The following is a 23,638-nucleotide window of genomic DNA, read 5'->3' on the forward strand; positions in this document are numbered from 1 at the left end:
ACTAATAAAGAACTCTCTAATCTCAGTAGAAGGAAAGCAAACATTGCAATTAAAAATGGGAAAAGACATGAACACTTCATCAAAGAGGACATACATGGTACATAAGGAACGAAAATAAGTTTAACATCATTAGCTATTCGGGAAGTGCAAATTAAAACCATAAAGGGGGCCCTGGCCGGTTTGGCTCAGCAATTAGAGCATCGGCCTGCGAACCAGAGAGGCCCGGATTCGGTTCCCGCTAAGAGCATGTACCTCAGTTTCGGTTTGTCCCCGGCCCTGGTTGGGGTTGTGTGGGTGGCAACCACTTGATGTGTCTCTGTCACATCGATGTTTGTCTCTCTCTCTCCCTCTTCCTCTCTCTCCTTCCTGCTCTATCTGAAGATAAATGCAAAAAACAAAACAAAATGTCCTTGGGTGAGGATAAAAAATAATAAAAAACATAAAGGAGTACTACCACATACTGATAAGAGTGGCTAAAATAAAAAATATTGGCAATACCAAATGCTGATGAGAATATGAAAAAACTGGATCATTCATACACTGATAATAGGAACATAAAGTACTATAAAACTGTATGGCAGTTTCTTTTTAAATTTTTCAGGAGGATTTTTAACTCTTGAATCTAAAATGCACTTCCTATACAACCCAGGACCAAAAAAACATGGCAATTTTCCTAAAGAAATGAAAACTATGTCCACACAGAGACTTTGTATGCAAAATGTTCATAGTAGCTTTATTTACAATAGCAGAAAAGCACAAACAACTAAAATGTCTTTCAACAGGTGAATGAATAAAAGAACTGTGGTACATCCATGAAAAGGAATACTACTAAGATGTAAAAAAAGCATACTGTTGACACCTGAAATTTCAAGATCTTGATATTGAATTTAATGAGGCAATCTGAAAAGATTATGTACTACATAACCCCATTTCAAAAATTACAGAAATGAAGAATATTAATGGTTTCCAGGGTACAGGGAAGAGGGGTGGGCAGGAAGGAATTGTGCAAATATAAAGGAGTAACATGAGGGGGTTCTGTATCCTGACTGTGGTGGTGGTTACACAGATCTCCATGTGATAAAGTGTCATAGAAGTACACACATGTGTGCAACCAGTGTATGTAAAAACTGGAGAAATCCTAGATAATAGTATTGTACTAAGGTCAATTTCCTAGTTTGATAAAGTACTGTAGCTATGTTGAGATATTACCATGGGGAGAAACTGGATGAAGGGTTCATGGGAATTCTCTTTTTGCCACATTTTGTGAGTCTATAATTAATTCAAATTAAAAAGTAAACAACAACAACAGAAAGTCATAAGAAAAGTGGTTATCCATGGAAAGGCTCTTAGTATCCAGGAGGCATGAGAGGGGCTCCTGTGTGCTGATCATGTACTGTCTACTGGGTTGTATCCTGGTTACATGGGTACACTCGCTTTGTGAGTTTTCATCAAGCTGCAAATACTTATGATTTATGTACACCTCTGTGATCATGTTTCACTGAAGAAATTTACTAAACAAGAAAAAAAATGAGTATAATCTTCACAAATATATAGATTTCCTAGAAAAGTTGTAGTTAAAATACACATTTGAAACAGTAGATGTGCAAATCACGTTCGGAAATGGTAAATATAAAACAAAAATATCTTAATTGGGATACAGCTTCTTTGTTCTTTTAGAATTTGTCATATTCTCATAATTTAAAGTCTAGAGCGAAACAATTATGCTACTAGATTCATTAGAATACCACTTACTAGGTTCAGTAAAACCCTCCCATGATACCACATCCTCTCTCTGATCTTTGATAGTAAAAGGAGTGCTGATAATAATTATCCTGGGAAGGTGGGCACAAACCAGCTTCTCCTGGGCAATCTGACATCTGTTCACACTACCTTTAGAACAAAAATTCCTCAGAAGATTATCATTTCTGCCTTCATTTTCCCATTTCCAACTCTCTTTGTTCTTAATTCTGTAAGATTTTTTGTCCTCACCACTGAAATATAATTACTCTTGCCGAATCTTATTAATTGCAATAATCAACCCTCTGTCCTCATTTTACTCAACCTCTCAACAGGACTTTAAACACCTTGGCCATGTGGCTACCAGGATACCACACACTCCTCGTGTCACCCACCTCCTTGCCTGTGTCTTCTTTCCACCAACCTGTGAAGGCTGGAATACCTCCATCCTCTGTCTTTTCCCTTCTCTTCCCAAGTGATCTCATCCTATCCTATGACTTTAAATCCCATTTATATACCAATGGCTCCAAAATTTTTACCTATCACAACCTCTCTCATGAATTCAAGTCATAAATTAAACTACTACTTGACTTCTCTACTTAGATGTCATAAAGGCTTCTCAACTTTAACAAAATTAATATCAAATGCTAAATTTTTGCTGCAAACCATTATTCACCTAGCTGCTCAAATAAAATGTATTGAGGTCATCCTTGATTGCTTCCATACATTCATGTTTAGTATCCACTCTGTCAGAAAGTCCTGTTGGTGCTACCTCCAAAGTAAGCCAGACTGGACCACTTCTCTCCACCACCACACGGGTGTGAGCCAGGACAATGTACTACAGAAGCCTGTTAACTATCTACCTGCTTTCACTCCAAAACTCTTAGAGCTTCATCACCATAAAATACCTGGAGTGATCTTTTAAAAACTTTACATCAGGGGGTTCTGGAGATGTGTTACTGCACATTTAGAAACTGTTGGCATCGTGAAAAGAGGATTAGTGAATCAACTTCACTTGGACAGAGATACTGTTGAAAATGATGCACTTTTGCTTGAAAGTCAAATAAAATTTTAAAAAAACCTTAAATCAGAGCATAAATCACTCTCCTATTTAAAAACTTTAGTGGTTTCCAATCAGACTTAATGAAATTCAACTCAACATGAGTTATCTATCAATGTAAATCAAACTTTTAAAAATGTCTGTCCTGCACAGTCAACCAGAGTGAAAGTGACACAGAGAGAAATACAATGTCTACATAATCTGGCCCCCTTTTCCCTTTTACACATCATCTACCCCTGGATCCGTCGCTCACTCCACTCCAAACACTGACGCTTCTCACTGTTCCTGAAATACATTCCTGTCTCAGGGCCTTCCCATTTCCTGTTCCCTTCATTTGCAGCGTTCTTCCCCTAAAATTATGCGTGGTATCGTACTTGACATTATTTAATTTTATGTTCAAATATCTCCTCTGAAGTAATCAAATTTTATTTCTCCCTTTCTTTATCCTGCATTATTTTCTTCATAGAGGGTAACATTATCTGCTATTATTCATTTATTATTCTTGCACATAAAAATATAAGCTCTATGCCCTGGTCGGTTTGGCTCAGCAGTTAGAGAATTGGCCCATGGACCAGAGAGTCCTGGGTTCGGGTCCGGTTCCCACTAAGGGCACATACCTCAGTTGCAGTTTGTCCCCGCCCCAGCTGGGGTCATGTGGGTGGCAACCACTCAATGTGTCTCTCACACATCAATGTTTCTCTCTCTCTCTTCTTCCCTTTCTTCCTCCCACTCTAACTGAAGATAAATGCAAAAAATAATAATAATAAATAAATAAAGTCCTCGGATGAGGGCAAATTAAAAAAAAATATATCTAAGCTCCATGAAGGCAGGAACTTCATGTTACCATTATATCCCCCATGCCTAAAACAACGGTTGGAACATTTATCAATAAACCTTTAATGAATGAATGAATGAATAATGGGAGTTCACATGTGGCTAACAATCCCAAATAATCTAACTCTATCTTTTATACACCCAATATAATCAAGGAGACAGGATTTTACTTATATCATATCAGAATCCACATAATTACATACTATTTTTAACAGGGTTCTACAGTAAGAGTAGCAATATAAAATTTCAGTAGTTGCGAAATATTTTACTCTTGGGACTGATAAAACATTACACCAGAAACTATTCTAAAATAACTGCCTGCCCCAAAAGTTTCAGCCAATTTTTACACCTGGAACAAAAGGGAAAAAAACAGGTGAACTTTCACTAAGTTATATGTAAGTGTGATGCCTTCTTTAATTTTATTTGGGCTTTTAAATGAAATAATCAATCTGAATAAATGCAAGCCAATGAACTTGTAAATTTAAAAAAGTGTAACATCTATGCATTTTCATTAAGTGCCTGGGAAAATATGTGATTTGAAATTTTACTCTGTCCTGTCTCATTACAGGCAGAATTAAAATTTGACTAACTATTCTGAAGTATCCTTCAATAGAGAATCATAGTACTTATGTGCATTATTTACGATTGCTCTAATTTTAACTCAACATAAATATATGTTGATATTCCGAATTATAAGTTTCAACCTATTTAAACCAAGGAAAAACAATGTACTCCACAACTGTTATCTAATTTATTCATTTTTGTTGTATCTGACAAGTTCCGTTCAGACCTGTTATGTCACATGTGCTAGAGTACTAATTAAAGAGATCGGGCACCTCTTTTTTTACGAACTTGGTTGATACGTGGGTGAATTTGAAAATCCTAAAACATTAATGCAGAAATATACTGAAATCCAAACCAAAAAAGGATCATGTAAGAAATATACTTGAATTATTAAAAATGAAGAGATGGTGCCCTGGCCGGTTTGGCTCAGCGGTTAGAGCGTCGGCCTGCGGTCCGGAGAGACCCGGGTTCGGTTCCCGCTAAGGGCATGTACCTCGGTTGCAGTTTGTCCCCGGCTCTGGTTGGTCGTGCGGGTGGCAGCCACTCGATGTGTCCCTTTCACGTCGATGTTTCTCTCTCTCTCTCTCCCTTCCACTCTATCTGTACAAAAATTGGAAAAATGTCCTCGGATGAGGATAAAAAATAAATAAATAAATAAAAATGAAGAGATGGTAATCAAAATTCTTTCTAATTGTTTTCTACATTTCTCTATTCTAATCTTTCCTGTTAATAAAAACAGTATGAATGAAGACTTCATCAGAAACTTATCTCCTGCATCTAAAACAGTGTATTTCAAATAGCAGATGATAAATACTTACTAAATGGATCAAAGGATGATAAAATGTTTGCTCATCTTGGGAAAAGATTTAAATAAATTGTAAAACAAAAGTTTATGAGATATTTCCCCCCTTCAGAGTTCTTAGATCAAGTAAAAACTTCATAACTAGTATTAAATATAAATCTAATTATGATATATCTCCTAGATTTAAAATGTTTGATTTTTAGGTATGAGAAAATCATATTCCATTGAAAGATACATTTGAATATTCAAATATTCTGGTTTACAGAAATTCTATTAAAAATGACTTGAAATTTAGTCTTTGTCACAGATTTTATAAATACTTAAATGTTCAATCTTAGTTAAAAATAAATAGTAAGTCAATATACTGTACACCTGAAACTGATATAATATTGTATACCAATGATACTTAAATAAAAAAATAATTAAAATTTTTTCATCATACTAAGAAAATCATTTTCCACTTTAATGAAAGATATCAAAAATGGAATTGATAAATTCCATTATGTTCAATGGCCACCTGGGGGTTTTTGATTCAATGATAGCTGACAGCCTAAATAAATTTTCCAACTTATATTTACATTTTCACTTAATTGCAGATAATCTCATCCTAATCTATATCTTCAAACTTTATTACTAGAAAAACTGGAGCATTTAAATCACCCTTAGGAATTCACAAAAAAATAATAAACATATAACATCATAAGGTCACCAATTTCAAAAATTAGAAACAACTTAATCTTCCTTTACTCCCAGACAAGTAGTAATAACAAACTCTAAATGCTTATATGACTAAATGTGATTTGTTGCCTCTATCACCCAGGCTCACATATACAAAATTGTCCATTTGAATTTGCAAGTTGAAGGAACTGTGGACATGACAAAACACTGAGGCTTTAACAACCATAGTTTTAAAACTCCTCAAATGCTATGTTTCTTTGAGTTCTGCTGTATTCAAAATAGTCTCAGCAACTGATTCATAATGATGTCATCTATGTAACTAGAAAACCTGGGTCAGATGTGTTAGAAACAGGAGTTATTTATCTGTTAACAGATGCAATGCTAAAAAATGTTTAATGGAATTCTACTTCCATAGGTATTAATAATTAAATTCAATATTTAAGATATCAGGAATAGTGAACACTAGGTGTCAGTGTAAGAAGTGAAAAAATATTTTTAAAAACTTGTTTCCAATCAGGTGTATAACAAAGAAATCAAAAGCAGCTGTGACCACATTTAGTTATAATTGCATAATTCAGTTAACAAGCCAATCTTTCTTTCAAACAAAAATTCCTGTTCCAAAACCATCAGGAGTTTAAAATCAGATTAAGCTGATTATTAGAAGTTACAAGTATTTTGTAACTTCAGCTGCATAATGCACAAAAATTAATTTACTTTTAAGAATACATATTTTGAAAAATGTTGTTAAATGCAGGTATACGTCTGAAAGTATTACGTTGCATAATTTTAGCTGGTGGAAAAGAATTATTTTAAAAATAATAATGTTGGATGATTCTTATAGGACACTGAATGTTAAGTTTTACCCTGAACAGAAGTCTCCTACATAAATGTCAAGGTATTAGGTGTTAAATGCTTAAAGGGTCACTTCACCAAAAAGCAAACAAACAAACAAAAATACATATGAAGTCAGGAAGGGTAACTGACTTTCCAAAAATTCTGGGACCTAGAGGTTTTAAAAAGATAGTAAACATTAACAATAACAATCATAAGGAAAAGAAAACATTTAAAAATTGCTTCATATTTTAAAAGTGCATTCAAAGGAAATACCTAATATAGACCTAATAATGACAATAAATTTACACTCATTTTAGCACAGTGTTCATTGTGGGGGGCTTGAACTGTTCCCTATCTATGGAACCCGCTCTCACCTACTCATTTATCCATTTCTCTGTTCCATCTCTCAAATTCCACACCATTTATCTGCTCATTAAATCTTTCCATGTATTTTTCAAGCATGTTGGGAAACTTTTTCATCCAATATTCTGAAAGTCATTCATTTCTGGGAGAGAAACAAAACTAAATACACAATGATGGGACTTGAAAAATCATTTAGGAGAACATTCAAGGATTTGCTGGAGAAAAATAAATGCTTTTAGCCCCAGCCGGTTTGACTCAGCAGTTAGAGCATCGGTCTGGGAACAAACAAAGAGGGAATGGGGAAATTCACATATAGTAAATTATTTAGGCTGATATCTAAGCATTTTAAGATCTCTAATCCTATCAGCAATGAGAAGCAGAAGGAGGAGAAATGGAGACAGAACCGTATATGCAACATTCAAAGGCAGGAAAGTGGCCCCAGAAATACATAGAGCGAGCCTATGGCTTATTTTGGGTAGGGATGTCATTTTTTGCCTCCATGTATTCTATTTTTTTAATATTTACTTTTCATTTACAGTTGGCATACGATATTATATTACATTCAGGTGTACAAACATAGTGATCACCCTGGTAAGGCCAGTAGCCATCGGACACCATACACAGTTACTACAATATTACTGACTACACCCCCTATGCTGTATTTTCCATCCCCATGACTATTTGTATAACTGCCAATTTGTACTTCCTAATTCCTTTCACCTTTTTTATCCTCCTCCCATCTGGTGAGCATAAAGAAGTCAGACACAGAAAGACAAATACCATATGATTTTACTTATATGTGGATTCTAAAAAACAAAATAAATAAAACAGAAACAACTCATAGATACAGAGAGCATCTGCCTCTTTAAACTCTCTAGTGCCTTTGCCTTTGACACTGTGTTGCTCCACATGTATACATATATTTATGATTAAAATTTTGGGCCATCATTAATTAAATAATGTTTTCACTGAAAGGCAGTGTAGATCTGTGTTAGGTCATCGATACACTTTAATTCATATAATGCCTAAAAGGTAAGTACATTCCTACCTATGAGTAAACTAAGACTAAGAGAGATTAAGAAATATGCTCAAGGTTGTATAACTAGCAAGGTATGAAGCCAAGATTTAAATCCAGGGATGTTTGTCTCTATAAACCTTCCATTTTACTAGCATTTCCCAACGGATGGTTTACAGGTCTTCAGGTTTTTTGCGACAGTAACATTTGGAACACTGATTACTAAGTGAGAAAAAGTCAAATCGGTAGAGCAAAGGTACTAACTCAGTACTTCCACCCGTTTTCCACACAGATAAATACTGAGAGCTGACATGGTACATTTGATTGTTATATCATTTTGAATTTGTTTATTTTTGCCGATACAGGATCTACACACATAATGGACTATTGTTTACAGATGGCAAAATACTGTTCAGAATCACCATCCAACTAAGGGCTGGTAATACCCCTTACCTAAATATTTCAATACCCTTCCTCTAAACTGACGTCTCCAGAACTGGCATCACAACTGTTTCAGTATCCTATATAAAACAGCCAGGTTACTCGATCCACTTTCCTGACGATGCCACTTTCTAACATTTTCAATGCCCCCAGCAGCCTACAGCATTACATATAAGTTCCTCAGTTTGAAATTCAATTACCTGGAAAATACAGTCCCAAGCTTCTTTTTCATTCCTTCACAAATACATATTTAAGAAACCGTTTTGATACTCCAACTGAAAATCCACATGGCCTGATCAGAGGTGATTTCGCATGAACCAACAGCTAAATTTGGTTTCTTGGCATTAATGCGAACTCTGCGATTTCTCTAACACCTGAAAATCAGAATTCTATTCCTGACTGACATCATTTAAGTCCATTATGAAATCCAGACACAGTTTTAGTTATTAATAGTTACTAAGTAGCTTATCCAAATGTACTTAATTAAAACAAAGAAGCAGTAGGTTTTAAAACTTCAGTAGGTTTTAAAACTCTTTTGGAGAGGAGCCATTTGGTCTTTAATACTGACATAGAGTCCTGGCCGGTTTCGCTCAGCGGTTAGAGCGTTGGCCTGCAGTACCTCGGTTGCAGTTTGTCCCCGGCCCCGGTTGGGTCGTGTGGGTGGTGACCACTCGATGTGTCCCTTTCACATTGATGTTTCTCTCTCTCTCCCTCCCACTCTATCTGAACAAAATATCAAAAAAATGTCCTTGGGTGAGGATGAAAAAAAAAATATATATATATATTAAAAAAAAAATACTGACATAGATAATTAAGTTCTTTCTTACTTTCATTTCCTAATTAACATAAAAAATTAGGTATGTTAAAGAAAAAAACCTGAATTCTAGTATTTTCTTTATGCACAAGCAAGACATTTGAAAATAAACCAGGAAGTAAAAGATCACTTCCAGATTTCTAATTTATATGAAAATTCAATAGATTTATTTTATATCCAACATGACAAAAAAATAATTATTTAGAAAAAAATGAGTTAATATTTTTGCTCTTTTTTTGGTGATACTTACCTGAGGATATTCTTCCACTGATTTTTAGATAGAATGGGAGGGAGGGAGGGAGGGAGGGAGGGAGGGAAGGAGAGAGATAGAGAGAAGAGAGAGAGAGAGAGAGAGCGAGAGAGAAACATTGATGTGAAGAGATACATTGATTGGTTGCCTCCAGCAAAACCCTAACCAGGGCCAGGGATTGAACCTCCAACCCAGGCACGTGCCCTTGATAGGGAATCGAACCAGCAACCCTTCAGTCTTCAGGCTGATGCTCTAACCACTGAGTAAAGTTGACCAGGGCAATACTTTTGCTTTTAAATGAGGGGAAAAAAAGATTTAAAAATATTGAGTTCCTAGTAATTTTTAAATACAAGGCATCCAAAATAATCTTCTTTTTATTTTATTTTTTAATCCTCACTGGAGGATATATTTATTGATTTTAGAGAAAGGGAAAGGGGGAGAGAGAGATCAATGTGAGAGAGAAACATCAGTTGCCTCCCATACGCTCCCAAATCAGGGATGGAAAACGCAACCTAGGTATATGTCCTGACGAGGAATCAAACCTGCAACCCTTTTGATGTATGGATGACGCTCCAACCAACCGAGCTACCCAGACAGGTATAACCTTATTCTTAACAATGCAATAAAATGCTTGTATATTTAGAAAAGAACAGTGATTTTTTTAATGCTGCCCTAGACAATATCACTGAACAGAATAAAGCTGAGACTTCTAAGATGAAAGTAAAAGATAATATAAAAGAAACTGAAAAAATTAGTCTTTTTATTTTTGGTGGACCATAAGAAATTTGTTAGGAATACTATTAGGTATTTTACTTCTTGTAAGATCATCAAGTCTTACTGAAGTCTAGTGATCTGGACACAAAACAGTCTTCAAGAGAAAACTTCCAGGGAGCAGCCTCAGCCCTGGAGGAAAACGGCTGTACCAGAACTTTCCTCTGGAATCCTGTGACCAGTGCAAGCAGGAATACGGTAAACTTCTCAAAGTGCACAATACTTTGAATATCTTTTGAAATCTATTCTTTCTTATACATTTAATTATCTTTGTCCAGAGGTCTATTAAATGATGCCTACTTAATGTAATCAAATCTAATTATGCCTAAGATATTTTGTTGGCTAAGACCGTTTCTCATGTAGAAGAATATTACTTTTTCTCTTTACAAACTTGGTAAATCTCTATCAGTGATCTGAAATTGAATTTGTATTTTCCATACCAAAAAAAGGTTCTGCTTACCTTTCTTAGAATTTCTCTTTTTCAATCACTTCATTATTATTATTATTATTATTATTATTCTCCACAAACCCTTTGCAAAATGGGGTAAAAAAAGGAGAAACATCTGTAACAAAAATAAAATTAAAAAAAAAAAAGTAAATTTCCTCTTAAAAAAATTATATATATATAAAAATATATATATAAATTCTATTCGGAAAACAATACTCTTCACTTCAGAAAGCCAAAGAGCAAACTTACAAGGGATCTTAGAAGTATATCCAGTACAGTCAGTCAGATAAGTATCCCTTACTGCCTATGTATTGGTAGGAAGTACATTTGCTAAATCAAGCGATCTTTACATAAAATTTTTTGGGAAAAAGTTTTTGGTCTCTTCAAAAATATGCAATCCTGTGCATAACTAAATTTATACCAAAAAAACAAAAACAAAAACAAACTTTATTGTTGAGAGATATCTTTCTAAGTATATCACACACTATCTTTAGTTTCTAAAAAAATATCCTATATGTATCAACTTTTTCTAATTGTTTCCAGCCTTCACTGTGAATATGAATCATCATACTTTGTTATTTGTGAGTGATGGTCTCTGCAACCAAAATACTTTATTAGGAGGTTTTACATATTACTATATACTCTCTGGAACATATTTCATAAATTCTTCCTCTAGACCACTTAGATAACTATAATTTTGTGTGTAATTTGTATTTTTAAGCAATTATTTTCTCTTGGCTCCCACACTTCTTGCTCTTTCTTATCAATACTTGACTTAGTAACTAATCACCATTCTGCTGCCTCTAATCTGCAAAGAAGAAAAACGTAAATTTTTAGATTTAACACACTCTGACTAATAAGCAGGATTTTTATAGTATTTATTGACTTTTATGCTTCTGTTAATTTGTAGCTGGATTAGAGAGAAAAGTCAGTGTAATTATACAGATAATAAAATATCGTTTTCAAAATTAGTCTCAAATATTCTTAAGATTTTTTCTTCAGCTTTTTCTAATTAATACATTTATTTAATAGATCTATCTCCTTCCATTAACTTTAAAAATTTGACGTCAATTTTATATGAGTACTTCATATAGAAATACTTTATGAATTTCAGAAATCGATTCACGTATGAAAACATGATTGAACAGACTTGATGGCTTATTATAGATGGTCCCCAACATATGATGTTTTGACTTATATTTTTTTGACTTTACAGTGGTGCAACAGCAAATGCATTCAGTAGAAGCCATACTTCAAATTTTGAATTCTGATCTTTTTCTGGGCTAGGGATCTGTGGTATGCTACGTTCGTGATGCTGGCCTAGGGATCTGTGGTATGCTACGTTCGTGATGCTGGGCTAGGGATCTGTGGTCTGCTACATTCGTGATGCTGGGCTAGGGATCTGTGATATGCTACGTTCGTGATGCTGGGCTAGGGATCTGTGGTATGCTACGTTCGTGATGCTGGGCTAGGGATCTGTGGTATGCTACATTCGTGATGCTGGGCTAGGGATCTGTGGTATGCTACGTTCGTGATGCTGGGCTAGGGATCTGTGGTATGCTACGTTCGTGATGCTGGGCTAGGGATCTGTGGTATGCTACATTCGTGATGCTGGGCTAGGGATCTGTGATATGCTACGTTCGTGATGCTGGGCTAGGGATCTGTGGTATGCTACGTTCGTGATGCTGGGCTAGAGATCTGTGGTATGCTACGTTCGTGATGCTGGGCTAGGGATCTGTGGTATGCTACGTTCGTGATGCTGGGCTAGGGATCTGTGGTATGCTACGTTCGTGATGCTGGGCTAGGGATCTGTGGTATGCTACGTTCGTGATGCTGGGCTAGGGATCTGTGGTATGCTACGTTCGTGATGCTGGGCTAGGGATCTGTGGTATGCTACAGTTCGTGATGCTGGGCTAGGGATCTGTGGTATGCTACGTTCGTGATGCTGGGCTAGGATCTGTGGTATGCTACGTTCGTGATGCTGGGCTTGGGATCTGTGGTATGCTACGTTCGTGATGCTGGGCTAGGGATCTGTGGTATGCTACGTTCGTGATGCTGGGCTAGGGATCTGTGGTATGCTACGTTCGTGATGCTGGGCTAGGGATCTGTGGTATGCTACGTTCGTGATGCTGGGCTAGGGATCTGTGGTATGCTACGTTCGTGATGCTGGGCTACGGATCTGTGGTATGCTACGTTCGTGAGCTGGGCTACGGATCTGTGGTATGCTACATTCGTGATGCTGGGCTAGGGATCTGTGGTATGCTACGTTCGTGATGCTGGGCTAGGGATCTGTGGTATGCTACGTTCGTGATGCTGGGCTAGGGATCTGTGGTATGCTACGTTCGTGATGCTGGGCTAGGGATCTGTGGTATGCTACGTTCGTGATGCTGGGCTAGGGATCTGTGGTATGCTACGTTCGTGATGCTGGGCTAGGGATCTGTGGTATGCTACGTTCGTGATGCTGGCCTAGGGATCTGTGATATGCTACGTTCGTGATGCTGGGCTAGGGATCTGTGGTATGCTACGTTCGTGATGCTGGGCTAGAGATCTGTGGTATGCTACGTTCGTGATGCTGGGCTAGGGATCTGTGGTATGCTACATTCGTGATGCTGGGCAGTGGCTGAGAGCCGCAGCTCCCAGGCAGCCCTGCAATCATAGGGTAAACAACCCATACTCTAGACTGTACTGTGTGGTTAGCAATTTTTGGTATTGTGTTTTGAGTTTTTGCATCCCATCATGTCTACAAAATGTCCATCTGTGTCTCCTGTTTCTGGTGAGAAGAGGAAAGCAAATACTCTTGAGATGAAACTCAAGGTAATTGTCCAGTATGAAACAGCAAGTCATCATTACATAAATTACATGAAATATTCAACACTTTATTATAAAATAGGCTTTGTGTTAGATGATTTTGCCCAACTATAAGTTAAATGTAATTGTTCTGAGCATGTTTAACATAGGCTAGGCAAAGCTATGATGTTTGGTAGGTTAGGTGTATTAAATGCATTTTCGCCCTGGCCGGTTTGGCTCAGTGGTTAGAGCATCAGTCCATGGACCAGAGGGGCCCAGGTTCAGTTCCCGCTAAGAACATGTACCTTGGTTGCAGTTTGTCCCAGGCCCCGGTTCAGGTCGTGTGGGTGGCAACCACTCCAGGTGTCTCTCACATCGATGTTTTTCTCTCTCTCTCTTCCTCCCTGTCTCCCTCCCACTCTATCTAAAGATAAAATGCAAAAATGTCCTCGGATGAGGATAAAAAAAATGCATTTTCAACTCAGAATACACACACACACACACACACACACACACACACACACTCCTAAACTGAGCAAATTTTTAAATTTATCTTCAGATGGGGGAGAAGTGGGGGGGAGATAGAGAGAGAGAGAGAGACAGAGAGAGAGAGAGAGAGAGAGAGGTTGATATGAGAAAGACACGTCAACTAGTTGCCTCCAACATGACCCCAACCAGGGCCAGGGATGAATCACAACTGAGGCACATACCCTTGACCAGAATCGAACCCTTGACTCTTTGGTCCATGGGCCGACGCTCTAACTGCTGAGCCAAACTGGTCAGAACAGCGACTCAGGATATTTTCAACATATAATGATGTAACCTCAACGCAAGTTGGGGAGCATCTGTAGTTGCCTGATAGATTCATATAGTGAAAATCCAATATAAAATTTAAATTAAATGGTAAATAATTATACTCTATGCATAAAACACAGAGATTTTTCTAATATTTAACCTGTTAACCGGGGAATTCCCTTTTCACTGTATGCAACGTTTGACGTATTTATACGTCCCGCTCGGTTAACAGGTTAACTTTGAATTAAATAGAGAAATAAGAATAATCATAAAGCCATCAGAAATCATGACAGATTTTTAACTTCACTGAAAATTTATATTAGCAAAAGGATATTATTCTCAGCATAACACTATCAATTCAGCCACATAATTTACAGTTGGTACAAACCTCTTCCTACTTTAAGTTAAGTAATGCAACTCAATCTGTAGAGTGAAAATTGTATGAAAGGTTTGCATCTCTTTGGTAATTCCGAAATTCTTGGAAACTATACATTAGGCATTAATAAGATGTTTCAGCCAGAACTGAAACATTCAACACAAGGCAGAAGTCCCAGCATGACACAGGATCTAAGCAGCCCGTAGTACAGTATACCTTAAGTGAGGTGACAGGATTCTAGCAGACCAGCAGGGAAAAAATAAATAAATAAAGAAGCCTGCCCTGGCATGTTTGGCTCAGCGGTTAGAGCGTTGGCCTGTGGTCCCGAGAGACCTGGGTCTGGTTCCTGCTAAGGGCGCGTACCTCAGCTGCAGTTTGTCCCCGGCCCTGGTTGGGCTATGCGGGTGGCAACTACTGGATGTTTCCCTTTCACGTCGATGTTTCTCTCTCTCTCTCTCTCTCTACCCCCCTCGTACTCTATCTGAACAAAATATCAAAAAATGTCCTCGGGTGAGGATGAAAAAAAAAGCCTAAAGGAAAATCTTTGACACATGAAGAAAAATGGGAAGATACTGTTTTATTCCTATGCTAACAACACAAAGTAACCTGAGACACGACATACAGAACTGGGAACAATTTGTAATAAGATTCTCTTACCTTGAAGAGTTGAATAATTGACTATTAGTGAGAAATACAGCAGCAGGAACAAAATAAAGACTTGCTAAGAATGGGAAACTAATTAGAAACCCATTCCCTGTTGATCCTCTAGGTTATGCTATAGCAAGCTACCCAGGGAAATTCAGAGAAAATGTAGCTAAAGAGGCTTTCTACTTAAAATATGTCCATACTGTGTGTCACAGATTTAAAACTAAATATCTGTTAACAAGAACACAAATCTTTTTGCTTAAAAAAAAAAAGAGGAGTATTTCTTGCCCTGGCCGGATTTGGCTGAGCTGTTGGAGTGTCGGCCTGTGGACCAAAGAGTTGCGGGTTCGATTCTGGTCAAGGGCAACTACCTCAGTTGTGATTCATCCCCTGCCCTGGTCAGGATCATGCAGGGGGCAACCAGTAGATGTGTCTCTCTCACATCAATATCTCTCTCTTTCTCTCTCTCTCCTTTCCACTCTAACTGAAGATAAATGGAAAAATTATCCTTGGGTGAGAATTTAAAAAATAAAAAAGAGGAGTATTTCTTGAGACATGAAGTGGTAATATGTAAGAGAAAATAAGACTGACTAAATAGAAAACTTTAAGAGCGATCAATCAGAAATAAGTGCTGCCCTAAAATAATTAGAAAATTTCCACAGTACATTCATAAGAAAGGAAAGTTGTAAGTACAAATGAATAAAAGTAATCAATGTTTAGTGACACACAATGTTCTGTATTTCGAACCACTCTGTATGCAGACATGTGCACATGTGTTTGTTTTCCACAAAGTGGGTGTGTTGTCAGTCTGTTTATGCTAAATATGTGGTACTTCACTTATTCCTACAGTAGGACCAGACAAAACAGGCCAAGAATGTTTTTCCCAGATGGTATTTGTGAACTCCTGTATCCCATTCACATAAACACAGAGTGTGTTCCGGTTTGCTGAGTTACATATACATGCTGTGACTTAGTACAAAGTCTGAATGTTTAGTTAGCTAGAAGTCTGTTTCCATTCTGTGATTCATGAGGTCCCCCTGGTACTTCTACTTCCTTTATTTTATGCAATCACAAATTATATTAGTTTGTCCTATTTTGATAACCTTTATAATTGAAGTTCTGCACAGGAAACTTTATGACTATTTTAAAACATACTCATAAACCATTACTGAGGTGGCATAAGTGACGCCTCACAGAAGTGGTGATTAGGGTTGAACAGCGCCTTGCATGAGCTCCTTCCACCAGGAGATTAACTGCCAAATTAAAAAGTATTAGAAGTAAGAGGGGAAAGTGGGGGACAGACAGCTCAGTCATGCTGATCCAGATGGAGATTTAAGCAGTCACTCTTCACACATAGATTTGTTTCTAATTTTTACAACTAAAGATTATTAGTATAACCCAGAAACACTGGTTCTGATATGAAAACAGTACAACAGGTTAAACAGCTTACTCATTACCTGGAAGATTATTATAGTGAAAATACAATATAGTTTTGAAACGAAATGGTAATTATATTCTATGCATCAAGCGAAGAGATTCTCTGACATTTAACTATTAATGAATAGAAAATGAAAACAGCTATGTAGTCATCAGAAGTCATGACAGTTTTGGAACTCGAAAGGACAGTATTATTGAGAGTATCATAAGAGCAATTCATTCACTGGCGTTGAGACGCTGAGTGTGGTTTCCAGGAAGGAGCCTGGTGATGCCCCTCGCGCTGCAATGGAATCACTGCCTCTAGCACGGCTCAACTCAAAACAAAGCCTGAACACTATTTCCCCTTTTTTGTAAAAGTCAAAATCCTCTCTGGATTTCTTTCAGTTAGTGAAAACAGATACTAAAGTAGGTCTTTCGTAAAAGTGAAGTGGCATAACGCAAACTCTTAAAAAGTAGGGGTGCCTATATGTATTGTCATTATTTTTTAGGGAGTGAGGAAGGGAGAGAGAGCTAGAAACATCAATGGGAGAGAGAAACATCAATCGTCTGCCTCCTGCACACCCCCCACTGGGGATCGAGCCCACAACCCGGGCATGTGCCCTGACCAGGCATCAAACCGGGACCTTGCAGCCATGCGACAATGCTCATTCCACTGAGCCACATTGGCTGGGCTATTCTTAATCTTCATGCAGGATGAAGAATAATTAAATGAGGTCTGAGCAAGTCAGCATCTAACAAGTGAAAGAGTACAGTTAGATGAAATTATTTAGAATAGAGAGTAGTACTTAGTGAAGCACTAAGCAAGAATCAGAGAAAGGATGAGAGGGTATAGGTCTCAGATGAGAAAAAAGGAGACAAAAGAAAAGATTCAAGAAAAAACTTACATAGTTAGTCTATTCCCAGTTTTACTGTAATATTTCCCAAATGAAATAATATGCAGCTGCTGCCAAAATGATCCCTAACGTGTCCTCGGCCATGATCCAGAAGTTCGTGGAGGTAAGCTTGCCAAACTCGGTCCATCTGTAGGTTCTGAATCGACCCAAGACTGGGCTCCAGTCCCTCCCAGCTGCAGTTTGTGAGTAGTCCTGCTGGCACCAGAATCTGGCAAGAAACACTCCCATATCAGATGAAATTAGGGCAAGCACTTTTTCTGACTCCAATAATATGGAACTGGAAATCAATAACAGACTGACTCCAATAATATGGAACTGGAAATCAGTAACAGAAGGACAACTGGAAAAATTAAAAATTGTGGAAATTCAACAGTATTCTTCCAAATAAACAATGGGTCAAAGAAGAAACCAAAGAGAAGACAGAAAGTATATTCAGACAAAACCCAAATCACAGCATACCAAAACTTCTGGGATGCAGCAAAACTAGTTCTAAAATGGACGTTTATAGCAATAAATAGCTATATTAAGAAAAGGGATCTCAAATAAACAACCTAACTTTACACCATAAGCAATTAGAAAAGAACAAACTAAGTCCAATGATAGCAGAAGTAAATAATAAAGAATAGAACAAACATAAATAAGACAGAGACTAAAAAATGCAACAAATAAATAAAACTAAAATTTTTTTCAAAAGGTAAACAAATGGACAAACTTATAACTAAAGTAACCAAGATCAGAGAACACTCCAGTAAATGAAATTGTAAAAGTAGGATACAAAGTATCATAAGAGGCTACTAGGAGCAATTGCATGAAAACAAATAGAAAAAACTAGATTGAAATGAATAAATTACTAGAAACATAAAACCTACCAAGGCTGAATAATGGAGAAAAAGAAAATCTGAATAGACCATAATGACTAAGCAGTTGAAGCAGTAATCAAAAACATTTCAAAAAAGAAATGCCTAGCATCAGACAATTTTACTGATAAATTCAACCAAAAATTTAAAGAATTAATGGAACGCTTTCTTAAATTCTTCCAAAAAAATTGAAGGGGAGGATATACTATGAAATTCATTTTATGAGACCAGCATTACAATGATATGAAATTCAGATAAGGGTACTACAAGTTAAAAAACAAAACAAAACTACAAGCCAATATATCTGAATACAGATTTAAAAATTCTCAACAAAATACTAGCAAAATATAAAATTCTCAACAAAATACAACAGCACACTAGAAAAATCATACACTCTGTCCAGCCAGTGTGGCTCAGTGGTAGAGGCTGACAGTTCGATTCCCAGTTGGGGCATATACCTAAGTTGTGGGCCCAGCCCCAGGGGGGGACATGCAGGAGGCAGTCATTTGATGTTCTCTCTCATCAATGTTTCTCTCTCTCTCTCCCTCGACCTTCCTCTCTCTAAAATCAATAAACAAAAATAATTTTTCTTTAAATGTGTATACTCTGATCAATTGGTAATTATTCTTGCAGGAGGCAACTAATGGATGTGTCTTTCTCATATCATTTCTCTCTCTCTCTCTCTCTCTCTCTCTCTCTCTCTCTCTCTCTTCCTCCCTCTCCCACCTTCCTCCCTTTCTATCTGAAAATCAATGAAAAAATATCTATGGTGAGGATTAAGAAAAAAAAAAAGAAATAATTTTTAAAATTGCAAAGGATGGAGGTCAGGAAGCCTCAATTCTGCTTTCAACACCACCACTTAACAAGCTTCTAACTTTGGGCAAATTATCTTTCTTCACTTGGTCATTCAAATTAGAAATAATATCTTCCCTGTTTTCCTCACTGAGATTTAATAATAACCAAATAAAACATATACATGAAGTTTTGTTAAACCTAAAAAATGAGAAATGGATCTGAATACCTATTTTTCCTAAGAAGAAATGCAAATGGCAAACAGGTACATAAAAAGATACTCAACATCACTTATTATCAGAGAAATGTAAATCAAAACGGTATCCCCTATGCCTGTTAGAATGGCTGTTATCAAAAAGACGTGAGACAGCAAGAGTTGGCGGGGTGTGAAGAGGGAACCCTTGTGTGCTGTTAGTAGTAATATAAATTGGTACAGCCACTATGGAAAACAGCAGAGGTTTCTCAACATATTAAAAATAGAACTACCATTTTTCTTTAGTCTCTATGTTTTCTAATAAAAATTCTGCTGTGTTTCAAATAATTGTTCCCCTATGGTAAAAAATCTGGCTGCTTTCAGATTTATATTATGTCTTTAGTATTCAGTAGTTTGAACATGCATTTCTTTGGGTTTACCCTGTTTAGAGGGTGCTCAGCTTCTTGAATCTGCAGATTTATGTATTTCAGAAGTTTTCAGTCATGATGTAATTATAGAGAAAGATCATTTACAATAGCAACAAAGAAGATTATACTTCAGAATAAATCTAACAAGAAATATATGAAGCCTATAGAAGAAAAATGTTAAAACACTCATGAAAGACATAAAAGTAGTCTTGAAAAAAATGTAAAGACATTCCCTTTTCTAAAATTGATTCAACATTCTAAAGGTGTAGTTCTCTCTACATTTATAAATTCATGAAATCTCAATAAAAATACCAACAAGCTATTTTATGGAGCTACATAATTTAATACTACATTCACATGGAAAAGTAAACATACAAGAATAGCCAGGAGCACACTGAGAAAGAAAAATTACAAGGTGAGACTAGCTGTAACAATCTTTAAAATATACTATAAAATCTGTATAATTAAAAATTTCATATTAGCACATGCATAGACAAGTTAACCACTGGTATAAAAATACAATATCAGAAATACACCCTAATGCATATGCTAATTTAGTATATAATAAAGGAGGTATCTCAAATGGATCAAAAAGTTTAGATCTATACCTCACATAATAACAAGAATAATCTATAGATGGATTAGGGATCTAAATGTTTAAAAGGAAACCCATACGAGTTCTAGAAAGCAAGGTTGGATGATTTCCTCTTTAAATCTGGTATAAGGAAAAGCCTTTCTAACTATGATTGAAAATCCAAAGGCAATAAATTTTAATGCAGTTGACTATGCTAAAATAAATAAACATAAATAAACAAGACAAAAGATAACTGACACATTGCAAAGATATATTATTAACAAATACTACAAACCAAGGACTAATTTCCCTGATATATATCAAACACAGGACCAAAAACCTGACAGAAAAATGGGAAAGAACATGAGAGTTCCTATCACTGGTACAACTTGAGCAATAAAAATAAATAATGTTACTGCATAATATCATAAAAATAAAATTTAAATATACATAAGTCCATATATCTATATCTGTGTGTGTGTTTGTGTAGTACAGAGATTTCCTAGATACTCTTCAACTTCTGACATAACTATAGTACAATTATCAAAACCAGGAAAAAATGTAGGTACAATACTGTTAATAAAATTATCAACCTTATACGAGTTGTACAACTTGTGCAATATTTTGATGTCTAAAATTCAAAACAGAAAACTTCTTTTAAAAGTTGTGGAAAAACTATGCTTATATAGTGATAGAATACAGATGATAAAACCTGTTGCTAGGGGTCAGAGGGTGAGTGAAAAAACTGATTTACACAGGCAGCACATGGAAACTTTTCTGGATGATGAAATGCCTATATCTTTGTTGTGTTGGTAGTCACATGACAATAAGTTGTCAAAACTCACTGAACTATAGAGATAAACTGGTGAAATTTGTTATATGTAAACTATACCTCAATAAGGCTGACAAAAACAATTCTAAATGTAAATATCACCTTTAATCTGCTTTATGTTGCAATCCCAACATAAGCAGAATGGAGAAGAGTGATACCGGAGAAGATTATGGATGCTCTTACCAGATTGATTAACTGAGTGTGCACCACATCTTCCACCAAAACTGCTGTTTCATGCAAAGGCCTCCTAGCATCGCCTAAAGAAAACCTGAAAAATAATAAAAAATAAATTAACCACACCAATATTAAGAGTTGTAAAACTGAGAAAGGAAAAGGTAAAAGATATTTAGTACAATAATTGGTTTAATAAAGTACAAATTGTTCTCTCAAATAACGGAGTAGAGGTACAATTTTCTACAGATAAAGAATTGCATCTCTCCTATATAAGCTGAAAGTTCCAGAAAAAAAATGTGCAGTTATCTATTCTATTTCTCGATTTGTAGAGTCATTTTTAAGGGTATTTACTATTTCAAAATGCAAAATATTAACAACCACTTAACACTGGCAACCATATCCAAAATCATGTTACCATATCCAAATTGCCAATAACTATAATAGCCATACAGAAAATTATAATAGTATATAATGTAATTAAAATGAAAGTTGCTAAGAAAAATTTATGTAAATACTATAAATTATCATGTCAAATTATACACAGGCCAATTATCAAGAATGGATTACAGAACTGTTCTTAAAAGTCCTATTCTCAACTTTCAAATGGTGGACTAGATGTTCAGAGAATCACTTTCTGGTAAAGAACATTTAAAATTGCACAATACTATATTAGAAATTTAAATTTAAAGCATGCTTTAACCAGCAGTAGGGAAGACAAAACAGAAGTCAGACATGATGAGAAAATACAGTTCCACAGGATAAGAGAGCCCTGCAGCCAAAATTTATTCATAGAAACCTACAGCCTGGATTTCAACTAGCGTAGTACTCATGGTGCAGGAAAGAAGGCCAGGATCCCCAGCAAGGCAAGTCAATTTGCAGAACCTTATATTGAGAAAAGGAAAACCCAGATGGTGTTAACTTCAGTGCGTGAACTAGGAAAATACCTATTCCACAGTAGGCACTTTGTCTACAGCACCCAAGGCTATCAGTGAAGAGAAAAAATGTGGTACTGTTTTGAGAGGCCAGCCAGCCAAAAAAATAAATAAAGAGATGAAAAATAAAGCCTTACATATATGGTCAACTGATTTTCCATAAGGGTAGAAAGAACACCTAATTTGGAAAGGACAGTCTTTTTGATAACTGGTATGGGGGAATGAACTCAAAATAGATCAAAGACCTATAATAAAGAGCTAAAACTGAAAAACTCTTAGAACAGAGGGAGAAATCTCCATGACCTACTTGGCAGTATTTTGTTGTTGTTGTTTTTCCATGGTATTTTATTTATTTAAAAATTTTTTAATGTTGATTCGACATTACTGCAGGAGTCCCCCCACTCCACTCTTTGCCACCTCCCTGCCCCCCTGCCTCCCCCACTTCCTTGGCCTTTACCAAATTATTGTCTGTGAGCACCGGGTCTTGCGCATGAGGCCAAAAGTACAGGCAACAAAAGAAAAAATAAACAAAGTGGACTGAATCAAAACTAAATCCTTTTATACCTCAGACACTATTAAGAGAGTGAAAATCTTCTGTTGTATTCACTAATATATATACAGTATTAAATTCTTTGGACTGCATGAACAAAGTTTCTCTTCCATTATTTTAAGTTACTTGATATCCTACTAGAAAAAGTTAAAAATTATCAAAGTGAAATGACTGACTAAAAGATAAAACAGCAAATTCAAATTATATCTGTAGTAAACAGAACATGTGTTTTTAAAATGTTTTTACTAGAGAAATGAATGGAATTTGCTGTTTTATCTTTTAGTCAATTGGATTGTTTCAGTCAATTGGATTGTTACAAACTGAGCAATAAAAATAATGATATTAGACCATAATATCCTAAAAATAAACTTTAAATATACATTAATGCATACATACACATACACACACTCTTATGAGCACACACACACACACACACACACACACAATAAAATACTATTAAGCCATAAGTAAGAATGAATCTTGTCATTTGCGAGAAAATGTTTAGACCTTGAAGGCATTATGTTAAGTGAAATAAGTCAGAAAGAAAAACACAAATACTGTGATCTCACTTATATTTGGAACCTAAAAAACCAACAAACAAAACAAAGTTCACCGATACAGAGAACTGACTGGTGGTGGGGTGTGTGTGTGAAATAGATGAAGGGAGACGACAGGTACAAATTTCCAGCTATGAAGTAAGTAATGGGGATGTAATGAATAACATGGAGACTACAGTTAACAATACTGTACTGTGTATTTGAA

The 23,638-nt window shown here is 36.1% G+C and overlaps 1 protein-coding gene across 1 annotated transcript in view; it reads right to left on the reverse strand.

Moving 5' to 3' along the window:
* The window catches only part of SUPT3H (SPT3 homolog, SAGA and STAGA complex component), a 329,066-nt gene that overhangs the window by 154,071 nt on the left and 151,357 nt on the right, over positions 1 to 23,638 (reverse strand). The window contains exon 2 of the mRNA XM_036248696.1: positions 21,404 to 21,488. Within this exon, the coding sequence (XP_036104589.1) occupies positions 21,404 to 21,488 (85 nt within the window). The remainder of the gene's footprint in view (positions 1 to 21,403; positions 21,489 to 23,638) is intronic.

Source organism: Molossus molossus, unplaced genomic scaffold (assembly GCF_014108415.1).
Source record: "Molossus molossus isolate mMolMol1 unplaced genomic scaffold, mMolMol1.p scaffold_m16_p_8, whole genome shotgun sequence".
NCBI lineage: Eukaryota > Metazoa > Chordata > Mammalia > Chiroptera > Molossidae > Molossus > Molossus molossus.